We start from the raw sequence: 18,684 nt of genomic DNA on the forward strand, positions 1-18,684 counted from the left end.
CCTGCCATCACAATGGTTCCGCTCGGTACCGCTCCAGTTGTTCATGACACTTTGCTCTCTTCTAGACTTTATTTCAGAATGTGCCATTTGATGTATGCTTAACTATAATATTTAAGATTGGGCTTTTGATAGCATAGATCCAGCATGCATCCGATTTAATCTACTTTAGCAGTTTAGTCATGATTGGACCGGTCTAATGGAAGGCCTACTTGAGAAACCAAATAGGACAGGCTGATACTTGTTACCATTGAGTCCAGTCTACACATTTCGGACTTCACAGATAATGCAGTCATTGCTACAAAGAAAACAATTTGGATAATTTATCCGAATATCCAGTTTTTGCAGTTATTTATCATAAATAACTGCAAGAACTGTTTAAATTCATATAAAGTTGCCATACAATTATTTCTATTAATGTAGGTGATGTCTTTATTCAAAGCTATAATATCAGAAAACCATTTTTTTTAATGTGGATTCCAAAAGTACAAATTGTGTGATAGTAATTCGTCATTATAATAAATGATCAACGCCAGGCTGTGACAAAGTAAAAAAAATTTAATAACCACTTTTTTCCATTACAAAAAAAGCATTTGCAAATGATCCATGAGTAAAATGCAACTGGCTAAAACACATTAAAAAAAGATTAAGACAAGATTCCCTGCTGTAATATGGAGAAATAAAACAGTGCTTTGTTTTTTCACAATCTCAATTTTCATTTAAACCCAAAATAAAAAGATAACATTTGATATCATTTACAAAAGCAGTCATTTCTTAGCCGTTCTCCCTCTTCTGGTTTTGGGCTGTGTCTCGGCGTCTTTATTTTCCAAAACCGTCGCTGTGGACTCTTCAGCCACATCTGCTGCCTTTGCCCCTCGCCTTGATTTCTTAGCGGGCTGTAATTTTTCTGTGAGATCCTTTCCTTCGGAATCTGTGGCTTTTTGAGGTTCATTTCCACTTTCAGCCTCCTTCTGCCCAGCCGATTTTGTCTTCCTGCCTCGCAAAGACTTCAAGGGTGTAACTTCAAAGACTTCAAAATCTGCTTTCCACTTGACTGACCTTTTAGAGGTTTGTGTGTCTTCAATGCCATTACTAGATTCTTTAGTGGAATTGTCTTGGTCTTTAGTCTCAACCTCTTCAGTAAGAGCTGGTATTTTAGCTGCCCTCCTTCCCCTTTTAATAGGCTCAACTGGAACCGGCTCAGCCATCACTTTCGTGTCCTGCTCAGTGCTCTCCTCAGTGGCGACCACTGTGCCCCTGCGGGCTCTTTTAGCTGGAACAGTATCAGATGTACCATGTTGCACTGCAGTTTTGCCACGTCTCCTTGTAGGCTTCACTTTGGCAGAATCATCCTCTGGGGCCTGTTCCACTTCTTTGACCTCTACCGCTTTGATCTCGTCATTTGTTTCTTTGCCCTTTCTGCCATTCTTAGGCTTGTCTGTTGAGCTGCTTGCAGAGACTTCTTCAGTGACAGCCTCTTTAATTTTGTGTGCACCTCTCCTGGATTTTGGAGCTGCACCAACCAATGCAGTGGCCTTCAAAGGCTCGACGTCTGGAGTCTCCTCCACAACTTCTGTATGAAGCTCCTCACATGGGTCAGCTTTCTTCGTTCGTCGCATTTTCTTGGCAGGCTCAGCGGATTTCAGCTCACCTGCAGCGTGTTGTTCAAGGTCTGATTTTGCAGTACGGCTCCTCTTTCCCTGGACTGGAGGCTGAGACACTTCAGCAGTGTGGCTGTCCTCGGCAGTTCTGGCCCTTCTCCCTCTCTTGGGCTTCTCTGCTGGAGCAGCCTGCTCTGGCTGAGTGTCTTCCACAGGCTCACTTTTCTCTGTCGTCTCTTCAGGCTGCACAGAGGGTTCAACTGCAGGCTTGGTTCGCCCCCCTCTTCTTGCTTTTTGAGCTGGTTTAAGCTGCTCTAACTGAACGTCTTCAACAGTCTCACAGACAGAGGAGCTGCCCTCTTCTGCAGTGCTTCCTGTTTCCACTTGAGGTGGCTCAACGTGGGTCTTAGCTTTTCTCCCTCTTTGCAGTTTCTTTGTGGGTACAGACTGCTCTGGCTGAACATCTTCAACATGTTTAGCTTCAACTACAAGTGGCTCCCTTTCAACTGCAATGATTTCTGGTTCAGGTTGAGCAGGTTCAACTTGGCCCTTTACTTTTCGCCCTCTTTTGGGTTTTTCAGGAGCGATTTCTTTAGTGGGTTCAGAGGGATTTTCTTGAACCATCTCTTCAGTAGAACCAGGAGCACAGGTTTGGTCATCTGCATGTTCAGAAATAGTCTCGGCCGTTTGTTGTGTTTCTTCTGGAACCACTTTGTCTTTTTCTTGAACTTTTCCAGCTCTACCTCTCTTCTGTCTGACAGCAGAAGCTGCTGGAGCTTCAGTTTTCTTCCCTCGTCTGCTTCTGACTGGAGCAACAGCCTCTTCAGAATCATTCTTGTTCTCCGCAGCTGCAGCAGGGACTTCGCTTTCTGTAGCCTTAGCCCTTCTGGTTTGTGCTGGTTTTTTGTCTCTTGCAGTAGAGTCTTCCACAATTTCCACTTCTTTTGTTTCTGAACGAAAGGAATACAACATTTCAGACAGATAGAACATTCAAATACATTATCATTTCAGATAACAACATGCAGGATGATATTGCATTAAAAATGGCATTACCTTCTGCAGTTTGTGCAGTTGTTACGACATCACAAGGCTCATCTGCTTTGTTTTTCCTGCCTCGTCTTGTCTTCACAACAGGCACCTCTGGTGCTGTAGACGGCTCCACTTCATGGACAGCAGTGGGCAGGATCTGTTCACTCTCCGTTTGTGGCTCTGCTGTTGATTCAGTGGCAATAATCTGGCCTTCCTCAATCAGCTCCTTAGGTTTTTTAGCAATTCTACCTCTTCTCGGCTTGACTGTTGGCTCAGGGGCACTTTCTTCTTTTAAAGGCTCCTCAGGGGTCTTTGCAGTCTGTCCAGGGGCTGATGTTTGTACTTTTCTCCCTCGCCTGGCTCTAACTGGAGCCTCTGTTACCTCAGAGAGACCTTGTTGGTTTTCTGCTGTGGGCTCAGCTGTCATTGCTCTTCTACCACGAACAGGCTTTGCTTCAGGAGCACTTTCTTCTTGTACAGACTCCACAACAGATGCTATTATTTTAGTCTCTTCAGCAAGAGTAATGGAGGTGCTCTCTGGCAGAACAAGGATTTCTGTAATCACAAGAAATATATTAGCCGCTAATCCCAAAAAACATGGAAATGTATTGAAAGATTTAAGAAAAAATCTCAAACATCCAGGAAGATAGAGTTCAATAAATTGATACGTTTTTTTTCACATGTGCCCAACATTTTGAGAATGATTAAATTCTCTCAAAATAGCCATATAAGTTTATTCCCAGGTAGTAGAGTGGGTGACACACTTGTGTGCTGGGGTGTGTGTCACCACCCGGGAGTTAACTTCTTTGAAGAGAAACGGCTCTCTCTCAAAATGGTGGACACCCAAGTATTAAAAATGTCCATTTGAATCAATTTAAAGGACTCTGTGTTTAATTGAAAGACTTCGTAACATACCCTCAGCAGCCATTACTTTCTCCACTTCACTAAGGCCATCTACCAGTTCAGGATTAGCCTCTGGCTGCTCATGGATAACGATTTCTAAAAATCAGACAACATCCACATTAAACAAAAAAAATTAACAAATATTCTCACAAGGAATTGTAGGGAGACTATGACAAACAGCAAATTAAAGCTACAGTACTTGCCTTCTGTGACTACACTGGTTTGTTCTTCAGCAGGCTCTTTCATGAGCTCCTCAAGGCCCTCAAAGTCTTCCACTTGAGTGTTTCCCCTCAGCCGCGGGGACTGCATGAGTCTCTTGATGCCAAGGTTCTTCTCCACAGGTGGAACTTTTACTTTAGGAGTTCTCATCAATCTCTTCACACCAGTCAGACATTCTTGCTGTTCAATCTTTTGCTTAGGAGTCAGCAGAAGGTTTCCCCTGATGTCATCGATGGGTTCGTACTTTTCCTTTGGCGTCTTCGTAAGCCTCTTCACTCCAGTCAGACACTGCTGCTGCTCAGTTTGCTGTTTAGGACTTCTCATACATCTTGTGACTCCTGGTAGGCTCTCTGGTTGTTCTACTTTCTGGTCTGGAGTCTTCATGAGCGTTTTGACTGCAGAAAGACATTCTTGTTGCTCAATGTGTTGTTTAGGGGTTTTTAGTAGCCTTCCCCATAGGTCCTCAACAGGTTGGGGTTTCTCTTTTGGAGTTTTCATTACTCGTTTCACGCCAGTCAGACACTCTTCTTGCTGTTGAATTTTCTGTTTAGGTGTCTTCAATAGCTTTCCTCTGAGGTCCTCAATAGGTGTTGCTTTCTCTTTTGGAGTTTTCATTATGACTGCAGACAAGCACTCCTGTTGATCAGATTTCTGTTTAGGGGTCTTAGGATCTTCAATAGCTTCAGCCTTTTGTTTTGGGGTTGTTAATATCTTTGTTCCAGTCAGACCCTCTGGCATTGGGGGCTTTTGTTTTGGAGTTTTTGGAGTTCCCACTTTCATTTCAGCCGTCTCACACTGCATGTCCAGAGCAGGAACTTCTGATGCAAACGACTCCTCTCCATCAAGCAGACGTTGAACTGCTTCACTGTTGTATCTTTGACCTTTGACTGTAGATGCAACGCTCATTGGAGATACAACCATCTCACCTACAAAAAACAGATATTTCAGGTTCACTTTCAATTAAAATTTCAAATATACATAAATTTCCCATAAGTAAAATGGGCTTACCGGTCTCCTCTGGTGTATTCAGAACAGATGGCTCAATTAGGGATTTGCTCATATCTGTCTGAGGTGTCTTGGATACAATTTTGGCTGATCGTCTCTTCTCATTTTTAGGAGTTTTGAACATCTCAGAAAGTCCTAAAAAAAGAAGAGCGAAACAAACACATGAGAGCCGAACACCTACAGCACATTTTACGGATATCAAACAATTTACCTGTCAAATCTTCATCCATTTTCATGTTCTTTCTTAGCACGGCTGTGTTCATGACCATTTTTGGTGGCGCACCTGCAGAATGAGCAACCCTCAGTCTGTGAGCTCTTCCGACCACTATTGTTGCAGGTGAAGCAGCATGTCCTGTTCCAACATGGTCCATGAGCCTTCGCTTTGGGGTCTAGAAAACAATAAACACTTCAAAATAATGCTAGGTTCTCCCTGCTTTGGGAGTTACAGTGAAGTATACTATACCTGTGGTTTGGGGCCAGCCTTCTTTTTCACAGTCTTTTTGATGACTTGTGCTCTGGTTGATGCACTCACTTGGACTTTAGCTTTACCAAACCTCACAATGTCTGCCCAGGATGACATCACTAACAAAAACAACATTGACCAAATTTGTTAAAGCAGCACATTAAAAATTCCAAGTATTTATGGTCAAATTGACAGGATGGTGGTAAGCTGCACTTGTGCTATTACTGTATTAATAGTTAAAGTACAAATAAAGTCTCATACCTTTCTTTGTGGATCGCATAATGCCACTCTTCCTGCGCATGACTTTAGTTGCACTCTTCAAAGGAGTCTGCTTTGTTGAGCTTTTCATACTCTTCCTCTTAAGTGGGATTTTAGGAGTGACTGTGGCTGCTGGGACCTGCTCCATGATTGCATCGACAGCTACTGGAGACGGTGTGTTGATACGAGACACAGAAAAGCGTCCTTGCACTTTAGGGCTCAGGTCAGGGCTTTTCCCTGGGGTTACCATGCAACCTGTCGACTTTCTTTTTGGGGTCCCGTCAGTGGTGGAGGTTGACTTGCGTCGTGCATTATCCTTGGGCGTCTTAGGGGAAGTCTTCTTGGGAGTAGCAGCCTTTTTTCCAGGGGAAGGGGACTTGGATTTTTGAGTCGTGGTTTTCTGGACAGGTGACTGAGCCTTGGGAGATTTAGGCAATGTTTTCTTGGGAGTAGCAGCCTTCTTTCCAGGGGAAGGGGACTTGGATTTTGGAGTTGTGGCTTTAGGAGACTGAGCTTTACGGACAGGCGACTGAGCCTTGGGAGATTCAGGTGAGGTTTTCTTGGGTGTAGTAGACTTCTTTCCAGGTGACTGTGTCTTTGGAGATTTTTTTGCAGACGTTGGCGTCTTAGGAGAAGCACCCTTAGGGGATTTCTTGGGTGAAGGAGTCCTCATTTTAGCAGGATTTTTTCCTTTTGGGCTTTCACACTCCTGATAACATACAATTAAAACATGTCAAAAAAAAATACAACTCCCTTCCCCACATTTTACACTACAACAAATGATAATTTATCTCACCTTGAGCAAACCAATCACAGAGGCCCGTCTGAGCAGTGACTGCTTTATTGGTTTATAGAGAGACAAACTCCTCCGGGGTGTAGCCCCCTTGCGGAGGGGGGAGTCGGGAGGCAGACGTTTGTCAAATAACTCAGGAGCCAGTTGACCCCCAAAAGAGACTCGCTTCCTCTTCATCTCTTGTGTGGGCAGGTCAGCGGCAAGCTCCTCACTCTTGCGTTTTCTTGACTTCTCTGTACCTAAGAATTACATTTGCACAGTAAAAATAATGATACAAATACAATACCGTTGATGTGATAAATGAGAAAATGATTTACCTTTCTCTGAGCTTTTAGGGGTTGCCTTGGTGGGAGTCTCTGCTTTTGCAGGAGATGCGGCACATTTCTTGGCTGACAAAGGTGATGTGGTCTCTTTGCTTCTCCTCTTTGGTGACTTTGGAGTTGTAATTTGTTCAATGACTTCATTCAGAGTAAACTTTTGTGGGGTAGGATTACGGCGAGGAGATGGTGTTGGTTTAGCCTCTTGAACATGGGATGCATCTGTGGAGATTGGAACAGAGCCTCTCTTCTTTGCAGACTTCGGAGTAACCTGCAGTGACGCATCTCCATCCTGTGCCTTTTCGACAGGAGGGACTGGCGCTTGTACTTTTTTGGGTGTGTCATTCTTTTTCCTTGCAGATTCTGGTTTTGGTGTGCAAAACTTAGAGGATGGCGTCTGCAGGACACTGGCGGAAGATTTCCGGGGGGTCTTAACATCAAGAGATTGTTTGATCATTTGATACAGATCGCTGAAAGGTGATGCAGTCTTTCCTTCCAACAGACTGACACCCTCCTTTGACTCCAACTCCTGGGCCGTCTCTGCAGACCGCTGAATATTGTCGAGGTTGGTTCCATCTTTTAGATGTGGGTCTAAAACAACAAAATAGGCTTTAGTTATATACTTATTATAGTTATTAGATGTTAGATTAGATGATACATGCAATAATCCCTGTATTTAAATCACTTACCTGCGGCATTTTATCAACCACTTGTACTATGATGTAAACCTGCACTGCTAATCCTGACTTTAACACTTTGTTAAAGTCTGTTTACCATTATTTTACCATTATATTGTTTTTTGTTTATTTTTCTCTGCCTATTTGCACACCCCGAGTGTTTCTAAGAGCTGAATGTAACAAGTAAATATCTCCATTGTGAGATCAATAAAGGCTATCTTAACTTATCTTAACATGGGTTCATTCAACATCTATTTATTACTCATTTGATCGGGCCAGTGCATGTCAAAGAACAGTCTAACACACGTGTAAACACGCCACATCGGATTGTAGCCATGTGCTAATTTCCATCCGTCGTCACCCACTCACATTCTCAAACGCAGCCTCATTCAATCTGACCTATTGTACATGTTTTTAGTGGTAGGGGAAACCAGCACAGACATGGGGAGATCATGCAAGCTCCACACAGAAAAGTGGGAATCGAACCTGTGACCTTCTTGCTAACTGTGCCGCCCAACAATACAATGAACCAAAAGGAAGGGCTGCACAATATCTGGCCAAATTATATTCATTGCAACAATATCATTATTTTTAAAATTCAAGACAGTAATAGATTATGTTTCTTTGTAAACTTACCAACTGCAGCTACTTCAGCTTTTCCTCCAACAGATGATCTCTTTTTAGGTGTAGGTGGTGGAGGATACTCAAACCTAAAAAGGTCAAAATATATGGTCAAATAAAGTAATAATTGTGTGAGTAAATCATTGTATTGGAAAACTTCAAGACGAACCTGAAAGAACGATCAATGATAGTAATTACATCTCCATGTTTTAAGCGCTCCGACTGCTGCAACGCTTGCCCATTAATATAAGTTGGACTCACTGAGCTCAGATTTGTCAAAATTACCTATAATCAGAAGAAAAACATGTTAAAACTCAGTAAAAATTAACCATGTATTAAAAAGTTGGTCATAAAATCTATTACAAAGTTGGTCATAATTGTATTACCTCTTTATTTTCATTCAGATCAATCCGGCAGTGTTCCTTGGAAACTTGAGGAATCTGAATGCGAATGTCACAATCAGCTTTCCTGCAAAGAGAAGGAAACAAATATTCACAAGAGCCATGCTGCACATTGAACAGTATGAATTTTAAACAGTCTGACGTCACCAAGTGAGGCTCCACCTCCAAACAAAACAATTTACGAGACATCTGTGCTTTAATGCTACTACTAGGCAGCATGCAAGAGAAGATAACGAAACAAAAAAGCTTAACTATTGTAAATATTAAAGACAGTCACCTTCCAAACACACACGTGGCAGTGAGAGGAAACTCTGTCCCGTCTCCCCCGCTCCTTTTAATGACAACTATCTTCCCGTGCAATGGCATCTCGTCCCGTTACCTGAACAATAAAAGTATAAACAAGATCAAGCAACTCTAGTATAAATAAAGCATCATGAACCATTATTAAAATTAGCTAACATTATGTGTAACGAGCAACTGTATCATGCGGTGTTGACTGATCAAAAGTAATTTTATTGAGCGATGCTTACCTGTAAAACCGTTAAAATGGAATAAATCGCTGTCAGTCCATAAAATAATTCCGAGTATGACAAACGTGTTTTATAGTTAAAACATATCCATATAACTTTGGAGTAAACACACTCCTTTACCACCACGATGCACCTCGACGAATGGCTAACGGCAGCTACTTCCACAGCCTCGGTCTGTCTGGCTTCTCTTCCTGGTAGTAGTTAGTGTGATATCACTCCGCCAACCTACAATACGCCCTCGACCCAAACTAACAAATATGTTGCATACAGTATCAAGAGTGTTCAGTTCCGTCCTTATGTTTACAGCTATCTGTGTGTCTTTTAGGGCCCCGTATCTAAACCATTTTAAGTTTTGTTCACAGACGAACTATTTTGTTTACACTTTTGGCGGATGAATATCCTGTAAAATCTGTGAATGGGATTTGAATTCTTTTAAAATTCCGCGCGAAGGAATCTGATTGGCTGTAACGTCACACTCACGTAAAGAAGGCGGGGCAAATTTACTACAACGTAGTTTACCGATCCCATTTTTCACAGTTTTTCTCATGTTTTTGTTAGAATACATTCAAAAATATATCACATATGTATACATATATATATCACATTCTGTCTATTTAAGTTTCAAGTTATTATGTATAAAACAGACACAAAAACATTATCATTTGCTCTTTGTGTGGATGTGAGTGTGAATTAGGGTGGGATCGTTAGGTGGGTGTAAGTGTATATCTTGTTTTTATGTTGATTTAAAGGTGCATTATGTCACTTTCTATGTGAGAAATAAAAACGTTTTATTTGTGTGCATTTAACCTTTCAGTGAGTGACTATGGAGTGGTCATCATAATGCCTTTACTGTGATGAAAAAAGGCGCCATGCAAGCCACCCATACAGCACAAATATGAAGGGTCACTTTTTGCATAAAAAGTTCCATAGTGGACCTTTAAGTGTATATGTTAAGAATGTAAAGAAACATACATTAAATATTGTCTTTTCTTTATTAAACAAATTCCTGGCAAAGGGTCTTAGCCGCCTGTTTAGTCTATAAGATTTATTTCAGACAAAGTAAGACTACTTGCACATTACATTGCAGCTTTCTTAACATGGGTGGGGTACTGCCTTTTTTTCTTTTGTTCGTTTTTAAAGACAGTTCTCAAAGTGAGGGTTGAGAGGGGGATCACGTGGGTTACACAATGATTTCAAGAAAATAATTTCTTTGATTTCTCACACTGTTATGGTAATAGCATTTTACAGTGGAGGGTCTGGAGTAGTTGACCAGGTGATTTTAAGGAGTCGCGGAGATTCCTGAATGACTTGCCTTATGCGCATTGCGAAGAATGCAAGTGTTGACAACTGTCTCAGAGCATTGGCTTTTTATTAACATGCAAATAGTCCAAGGTGTACCTCGCCTTAAGCATCTGAAAAGTCAGTCACGGCTCAAAACAAGGCGCTTATACAGTTCACACACTGATCTAATTGTGTTGAGATAAAATAAAACCCACACAAAGAAACACACTCATGTAAATCATTATTAAATGTTGGTTTTATTTTTATTTTTTTTGTTGTTTTATCTTTTTTTTTTCCAAAGTCGCTTGATAATCTTGACAAAATTGCAACATATTTCATACTTCTCAAACTGATGTTGTGTTTGTTGCTATTCCAGATCAGCTGTGGAGAGAAAAGTTGTGCGCTGTTCTGGACAGATAAAAATACTAAATAAATGATGAAAGCAGCTTTGACCGTACAAATAAAAATAACACAGACATGTGATTCAGAGAGAGAGAGAGAGAGAGAGAGACTCCACACTGACATCCTGTGTGGGTAAGTGTCTCTCTGTAAGTCCCAGGAGACGCGAGTGATTAAGAGGGGCTCAGTAGCAGAAGTGTGAGTGAACGTGTGCATTTCGTTGTGAAGAACAGGGTTGAAAAGGTGCAGCACAGAACAATACAAAGAAACAGGCCAGGCACACACAATGATTCCTTCCTGAGACATTGGCGTGTGTACAGTAACAGCGGTCTAGACAAAATGCATGTATCAGATGGTGAAGGCGTTTTGGCATTAAGTGAATCACAGGGTGTGAGGTTGCTCTGGGTCTGGCATTCGAAAGTCACGTGTTGGTTTCTACCACAGGTTTCCAGGGGAGGAGAGGAGAGCAGGGAGACATCACATTTGGGACCTTCACTTTGCCTGGACCACTGACAGAAGCAGAGGGATCGCAACATTTTTTTTTCTCTTTTTCTTTTTTTTCTCTTCCCCCTTCCACGAGACATTACCGATCCATTATGGAGAACCACTTGTGTGTGTTACAGTGTGTATGTACACCACTCTCTTCACATCTTTAAAGCTGGGGCCGGCTAAAAGCAGCTTTCTCCCGCTTCTTCCAGAAACATCTCTTTCTGCTACATGGCCAAAAAAAGCTTCCCCGCGACAGGAGTGCTACTTTGTACTGTATTCAACGAATGGGTTTCGAAAGTGAAGGGATTGGTAGAAATAGTCAGTGAAAGCCACATTCTGAACAGCCAGTGATTGGTTAAAAAGGCCTGTCCAGTATTTAGTAGGACACAAGACATGAAAGACTTTCCTTCAGTAAATGTGCTCAAAATGTATTTCTTTTTCTTGAATCACAAACCTATAAACAAATCACATAAAAGGTACTCTTAAAAAAATCAGGTGAAGCCTAAAACTCTTCATAGTTTTAAAGAAATGAATACAGCTTATATACACAAACTCAAAGGCTACTTAAAATACACCTTAATCATGAGTCTTCATTCATCTGTTTTCTTGAAAGGACCTGTGACCATATCATACAACCAAGTTCATACAATCATTTTTCAATCCAACCTGGAATAGGAGGGGATTCGCCGCGACTCGTTTCCTGTGCACATTTGAGAGAGTGTGCGTGTTTAAATCTGTGTAGAAAGTCAATTTCCAATGCTTTTCGTTAATCATGTACAAATGTGCTAAAAACTGAAACATCTCTCGATACTCTTGATGGGTATGAAAAGATTGAAACAGTGGAGGATACATCAACTTCTAATCTCAGAAAACATGTCCTCGCTTCCGCCCGCCGCCTTCTCCTGGACAGGTCGATCACAACAGTTTCTTAGCTTTTCTATATATATTTATATATCTTTTTGTACGAAATCTGCTCTGAAGATGAAAAAAAAATGAAAAAAAAGAAGCCCACACAGTCTTTGAGGAGGCGAGGCCTTCTGACAAGTCCCAAGCTTGCAGTTGCAGTCTTGTTGAGGAGTACAACAAAAAAAAAGTGTCTCGTGTTTGAAGAGTCTTATGCATTGTTCATAGATGAGCCATCCTGGGATAACGCGCCCCAGTCTTGCGTCCTGTTTTAGTGGAAGACACGTCGGGCATCAGTTCATGTCGTCTGTCCCGGGCCTGAGCCTCCACTGTGTTCCTGAATGAGGGGGAATATATTAGGACGTGCAAGAGGTCGATTTTGTGACGTAGAGCGAGGCCTTTTGAGCCCCCCCCCTTGAAACCGTCACCGGCAGGACAGAGCGCGATACGTTGCAAAAGTAGGTCCATGAGGTCTAAGGTGATTGTGTGGCTGGACTGCTTTGGGCAGAGCTGGGGGACAGACTGGGACTGCAGCTTCCCGGGGGCGCGCCAGAGCTCCTGCCGCCTGCCGCTCCACTCTCCAAACCCTCAGAGTTCTCCAGCATCTCCTGGATCAGAGGAGGCATCGAGCCTGGGATTTCCATCTTCAGAGTGATCACGCGCTCAGCACCTGCACACAGCAGTACATTAGTCAGTACAAGCCCTTTCTATTCAAGACATTATTTCCCACTAAAAGAGAAGGCTACAACAGCATTATCAGCATCTATTTTTGTCCCCTATGGAGATTGGGATCATGAAGTAAAAAACAAATGTTACAGCTGTCTTTTAGAAAGGACGTAGCAAAAACCATAGTTACATTAACCAAAACATATACGAACATTTCAAAGAGCAGTTTGCATCTTAAAATGTCCATTTGTTAATTATAAGCTACAGTACATGCCTCTATCCCAAGAATGTTTTGAAGACTCAACACTCACAAAACGTTTTAATTTCTTAATGGAAAACCCAGTGAGATGCAACATATCATTTAAAGGGGGACCAACAAATCCAAAATAATAAGTATTTAGCAGAACCAATAACTAGTGTACTTTTAAGCTTTGACGAAAGTGTGGCATTGCTGTGTGTGTGTGACTTGCCTTTAGCGCTGATGCTTCTCAGATCAGTGATTTTCATGAGCATCTTGGGGAACATGTGTGGTTTGTGGGGCCTCCGTTTTCTGACGTAAATCTTTAATGCTTCCAGAAGTGGTTCCTGCAAAACGTCTACTTTGTCCGTATCCTCCAGATCCTGACGGTCTGTGGGGAAAAGAACTAAGTTAGAAGATGTAATAATCACTGTTGCCCACTAGGTGGTGCTCAAGGCACATGCTCAAAAGTCTACTTGAATAGTGGGAGCCAAGAGAATTCTTATTGCATTTCAGGAACAATATGAAAAGGCTACATTTAGAGATGTGCTTTAAGAAAAAAAGCATCATTTAGACATGTTTTTTTTCTGAATTGTTTTGAATGTTGGAGAAAATGATTAGGGAAAAGTCTAGGGCACGGCCATTCCTGAAATCATATTAGCCATTCCAGGTGCGACCCCATTCAGAGCGACAGTTACTGATTAACTTGAACTTAACAAATATGGGGAGATGGCTATAAATAAGGACAACCCTATGCATCCTTTCAAAAGATATCATATTTCAGTGATAAATTCTTCGTAAACATTTTAACAGACATGGATCCCTGCAGCTTCGGTGAAGATTTTGCATGATTGAAATCCTCAACATTTCTGGTCAAATCTTGTGGTTGTTGTGACTCTTGTTGTGTTGTCTGCCTCTTGTATAAACTCGTCAAAACTCTGCGCACCTCCACATAGCAAACAGATGGCGCTGAGCAGTCCTGTCTCCGCGTCGTCCATCTCCAGAGGAAGGAGCTGGTTGGCAAAGGCAAAAACTAAGTCTGTGAGCGGCCCGAAGCCAGCGTTGTGCATCTGAGTCCTGTTTAACGTGAGCCCGTCCGAGAAGGTCATGGTGTCCTGCTCCGGCGTGTAGCGCGTACAAATCCGCAATATCTGAACAGAGAAAAAAGCAACCCACTATTATTTCACCTCCCTTTTGTACCAGTGAATGCTGAACCCAGACGGTGTGTACACTCAGATATGTGGTCTGCATAAGAGTATTCGAAAAGGCTTTGTGGTTCGTACCAGGATGTCCAGACAGGCCGCTTTGAGCAGAGTGATCTGGTCTGCGATCGTGAGCGTCGTGAATCCGGGCAGCTGCTTGGCGAACTCCACCGTCTTGATGATGCATTTGGTGGAGAGCTCGCTGAACTTGTCCCATAGGTCCACATCGAGGGACACGCGTCGTTCTGAACTGTTAGTCTAGGGGGGAAAAAAGGAGGTTTGACCTAGAGTTAGAGCTCTGAAGGCAAGTGAAAGTGAAAGTTTCTCTGTTGTCTGGGCTTCGAAGCTTCTTACGACTGGAGTGGTCTGTCCATGCAGAGTTATACTAGATGGTACTGACCGTAGTGTATTTTCCGAGCTGGCAGAGGGAGGGGAACGTCTCCTGGTGCGCCTTTCGGACCCGGTCAATCATCTGCTCTGTTTCTGTACTCAGGACGTAGCTCTCCGTGCACTCCTGCTTCTTCTCATCCTTCTTCTTCTTGTTCCGGTCATTCCTCACTGCTGCAGAAAGGGAAAAAAATTCAGTTTTTCTCACTGAGGTTGGAACAGTGTTAATTAGATTAAGAACTGAAGGTTTGTCTTGTAATCTGCAAAGAATATGCATAGAAACTGTGTTAATTCATTATGCCACAGCACATATTTTGAGTATTTCTCTGTGCAGTAGTCCGAGGTGAGGCGAGATAAAGATCAGAAACAAAGTCCTCTATAGGAGAGGACAGTGTGTTTGCAGTCGGAGCAGGCCTCCTTGTTATCCGGTGGTGTAAGATGAATGTTGTGAGGCCGCCCCAGCGCACTGAAGGCCTATGGTAATGGAGGGCGGGAAAAAAGCTAGAAATAATCCCATGTTGTTTCCCTTTGGGCGATCGGGCTGAGAATATGCGCACCCCAAATGACAAAAAACACCAGGCGGGTGTTTAGCATCGGAATCCCATTACGGCCGCGATCCATTCCTCGAGGCCGATCAGGGCTGGGGTGCAGTTTAGCTCCGACTCGCCTGCGTGTGTCTGAGTTAAGGCTGGGGGTGGGAGCTGGGAGATGGGGTGCCACTTGATAAATCGTGCTGGGGGATGGAGCTATCCATAAGGCTGACAAATTGCCACAGCTTTCATTAGGGGTCCCGGCTAATCTAATAACATAATATGACAAATATCCTGCCTCTAATGGTTTTAAAAGGACTCTGCTGCTGAGCCCAGAGCGAGAAAGAAAAAAAAAGAAAAGGAAAACCTATTGCAGCTCACTCTGCCAGGTATCTCCCATTCACTTTACGTTACAACACAGTCCTATAGTCTCCATATCACTCCATACTCGTACTTTGAATTATTCCTGCCTCCTAATCTCACTCCTATCACTCCTCTCATCTGTGCTTCCCCTCCAGCCACCCGAGTTCCCCCATCACTAGCCCCAGATCAGATTTTTCTTGTCTTAATCCTAACCTTGACCATTAAGGGCGTGTATGCCTGGGCTGATGGGAGATCAGAGCGTGTGACAGAGGCACCTGGCTCAGAGCCAACACGGCTCTCATTCATCAGCCAGCGACAGGCCTCCTGCTGGAGAACATGGGCTCAGCCTGTTCAGCCTGTGCTGGGAGAAGGAAGGTGCAGGAAATGTCCGACAGCTGGCCAAATCAACCCCTTCATATGGAGCAATTACAAGAGAAAGAGTCCAGACAATACTTAGGACAGTGACGCCGCTCACATATTATTATATACATGTACCTTTACTTGCTTTACGGAAAGAAAAGTCATCTTTCCAAAGTCCACTGTGCCCAAACCTCTGTTCATGTGAGTCCAGTGTGGAGTGGGGGGGGGGGGGACATAAAAGGACCGCAACATCGTCAGTGTCCAATTAATTCACAAATAAATATGGGGCATCCCGAGCGCCCAGACATTACTCGGCCTGACAAATTGGCAGCACAATCATAAGCCGCACAACACAATTTAATGAAGTCATTAAAGAACTATTAGGCGAGACTGGCGATCTGTCATGGCGAATTGCCATGTGCAATAACTTGGGGGGAGGAGTACTGTGGCAGGGGAGCGCAAACTAAAGAAATACTGCCGGGTTTGTGAGTGTGCACGGTGCATCTGTTAGGTGTGTGCGTGCCGCTTCAGGCCGTGCATCACTCACACTGTATTATGAGAATATGAATGCTAATGGAGGAACTTGCATGGTGGATTGTTTGTGGTTATGTGTTCATTGCATAAATATGATTTGGGGGAGGCGTCTGCTGCACATACAGAACACTGCGGCGCGCGGGCGCTGCCATCACTCAATCATTGGGCTCATAGCAGGTTTCAGCTGCGCGCTGTGGTTAATAGACACTTTCTGTTGGTGTGTGTACGCGCGGAGGTGGGCAGACAGGGATAATTCGTGTGAGGAAAATTAAAGCCATGGCAGCTCGTCCATCACACAGATTAAATTCAATGGAAAGATAAAAATGTCAATGTTCCCTGCTCCTGCTGCTCCGAGTGCAGAGGCAGCACAGACAGTGATGAAACTTTCTAAGTGTGTACCCTGCAGCCTCCCGCTCCAGCCCCACGGCTCTTTCACTCTCGCTCCTGCCTCCCTCCTGATCTTATCATGCACTCCTGTAATTCTCCATCATTCTGAGCATCATCTTATTTTACTTTTATTACTTTTTCTATTGCAGATGCTGGGAGAACAGAGGTGATCTGTGGCAAAGACAAAAATAAGGGAGGCAGTGAAGAGAAGCAGAAGGGGGACTGTGGAACTTTCAAAAAAAATATGATGGGTGGTTTATTGTTATGGCATGTAAATAAAAACAAATATCCCTTAAATATGAAGCATAAAAAATGCATGTTAATGTGCTTTTGGTCTTTCCAACAGTAAGATGGATATTTCTGCCCAGTATCATAGTGTTATAGTAGCATAGTGAGCAGTGGCGCAGTCTGACCACAGTTGTCTTGGCAGGGCCAGCTGGCACAGGCCTGGCACTGGTGTGTGGAGCTGTCCCCCTCAAACACAGGGTCAGCGCCCCCTGTAGAGAGGCCCAGGGTCTTATGGGGTCCTCTGTACTGTCTGAACTGTATGACAGACAGTGGGAGACTCTCACTAATGCTTCCTTTTTTTAGTCCCCTTTGTGGATGTCACCTTCATATGCATAAAAGAGCTGTGTGTCACAGACTGAGCTGAGGCAGGAGGAAGCAGGAGAAGGCTCCCTGCTGATCCCAGATGGTCAGCCTTTCCTCCTCACCAGACCTGCCTCTTTCACTGGCCAAAGTCACTGTCACTGTAGTGGACACGAGACAAGCCAGAAAGTACCTTCACAGTTAAACTAAAACAAGCGGAAGTTTGAATAGCTCACACAACTGTTCCAGCGCTTACCACTAGATGGCCCTCCTTGCCCATGTAATTCCACTGTTCCATGTGTAAGAGTGTGGCGGCTGTGGCCCTTCGAACCATGATTAATGGCCTCATTCAAAGGTAAGGAGCTCAGAGGATAACTTCTTTTACAGTAAGCCACAGAGCAGCGGCATGGGGAGCGCTCCCTGCTCTCTGTGGCAGTGTGACTGAGTAAATAGTAAGACGGGACGCAGGGGGATTGTGTGCATGAACTGTATGTTTTAACAGGTGTGTAGCTTCAATACAGGCAGCATCAATGATCACATGTTTGCACATTCTGCAGATATGGAAAATACATCCATCCTGCACACATTGTGGAAGATGATAGCAAACCGTCTGTCATGTGATCAGTGTGGGGTAAACACAGAGCTGGCCCTGCGCTCTCTGCAGTCACACCTCCACCAATTACTTCATCAAGTGATCGTCTGAGTGTGCCTGTGTGTGTTCACACAGCCCCAGGGGGCCTGGATGGGGCAGACGCCTGCTCTTTCACTCTCGGCAGGTGAGAACATATTCATCAGAGAGCCCTGCCAAGACCGGCGACACCCGGGCTGTTCCTGTCAGCCTGCATCAGGGCTGCCGAGCGACTCACTACACATCTATACTGATACACAACTACACAGAAACACACCATAGAAACAACAATGAAACAACTCTGACTTTGGAGGAACATCACTGAAGGTGCGCTTCCATAGTCTAATACTTACACTCCTTGGACATTCCCACTTCCAGGCACTTCTGCAGCCGGCAGTACTGACAGCGATTCCGGGTGACTTTGTTGATGATGCAGTTCTTTTCCCGGTGACAAGTGTACACCATGTTCTTCTGGATGCTCCGCCGGAAGAAGCCCTGTAAAACACAGCAACACACCATTATTAACCAGCGCTGCAGCATTGTCCTCAGAAAAGCCTTGAAGAACAGCTGAGAAGTGCAGAGGTTAAGTTCCTCCTGCAGCTGCAATCAACTAGCAAACAGGTAAGTCTCTGAAAGGTTAATCGCTCTGGCATAATCTGGACAGTAACAGTTACCTCTCATCGGGTCACCAACCAGCTCTTATGAACAGCAGTGGCCATATGAGCGTATACAGGGATGTTTACTCTGGGCTTAAAGAGCTCAACGGGCACAATGCCACGTTCCTTGCCTTGAGTGTATGTTGTGACACCCAAACAACACATAGCAACAAAAATGAGGAAAAATAGTATTTAAGATAACGCTTTGACAACGCGGTGACCTCATTGTTACTACAGAGCATGAAATGTTGATAAAGAC

At 43.6% G+C, this 18,684-nt stretch overlaps 3 protein-coding genes across 5 annotated transcripts in view; all 3 read right to left on the reverse strand.

The window, feature by feature from the left end:
* Nucleotides 1-588: 588 nt before the first annotated feature.
* On the reverse strand, nt 589-3,622 carry LOC306978918 (uncharacterized protein). The gene is made up of 3 exons (XM_079577637.1): nt 3,543-3,622; nt 2,652-3,182; nt 589-2,548 (listed from the first exon to the last, which is right to left on the reverse strand). The coding sequence occupies exons 1-3, from the start codon at nt 3,553-3,555 to the stop codon at nt 765-767; spliced, it is 2,328 nt and encodes a 775-aa protein (XP_079433763.1). The 5' UTR covers nt 3,556-3,622; the 3' UTR covers nt 589-764.
* mki67 (marker of proliferation Ki-67) lies at nt 3,611-8,952 on the reverse strand (the record flags this gene model as incomplete). The annotated part of the gene is made up of 13 exons (XM_079576832.1): nt 8,815-8,952; nt 8,562-8,663; nt 8,270-8,351; nt 8,053-8,168; nt 7,899-7,972; nt 6,586-7,176; nt 6,272-6,507; nt 5,479-6,184; nt 5,218-5,336; nt 4,966-5,143; nt 4,758-4,889; nt 3,730-4,675; nt 3,611-3,626 (listed from the first exon to the last, which is right to left on the reverse strand). Exons 2-13 carry the CDS (start codon nt 8,648-8,650, stop codon nt 3,611-3,613), a joined length of 3,285 nt encoding a protein of 1,094 aa, XP_079432958.1. The 5' UTR covers nt 8,651-8,663; nt 8,815-8,952.
* A 2,433-nt stretch (nt 8,953-11,385) lies between these two features.
* raraa (retinoic acid receptor, alpha a) overlaps nt 11,386-18,684 on the reverse strand; it is a 71,958-nt gene continuing 64,659 nt past the window's right edge. For 2 of the 3 annotated variants that reach the window (XM_079577645.1, XM_079577643.1), the window contains exons 3-8: nt 18,123-18,264; nt 14,393-14,553; nt 14,074-14,250; nt 13,737-13,941; nt 13,023-13,181; nt 11,386-12,556 (exon numbers count right to left, since the gene is read on the reverse strand). In XM_079577645.1, the coding sequence (XP_079433771.1) occupies nt 12,360-12,556; nt 13,023-13,181; nt 13,737-13,941; nt 14,074-14,250; nt 14,393-14,553; nt 18,123-18,264 (1,041 nt within the window). In that variant the 3' untranslated portion in view covers nt 11,386-12,359. The remainder of the gene's footprint in view (nt 12,557-13,022; nt 13,182-13,736; nt 13,942-14,073; nt 14,251-14,392; nt 14,554-18,122; nt 18,265-18,684) is intronic. The other variant, XM_079577644.1, reaches the window with a different exon arrangement.

Source organism: Gobius niger (assembly GCF_951799975.1).
Source record: "Gobius niger genome assembly, chromosome: 19".
In the NCBI taxonomy this organism is placed as follows: Eukaryota; Metazoa; Chordata; class Actinopteri; order Gobiiformes; family Gobiidae; genus Gobius; species Gobius niger.

Coding starts and splice junctions, on each gene's coding strand:
- LOC306978918 (XM_079577637.1), bottom strand. Junction 2,549..2,651: donor AACTGCACAAACTGCAGAAG/GTAATGCCATTT, acceptor CCTTTCGTTCAG/AAACAAAAGAAGTGGAAATT.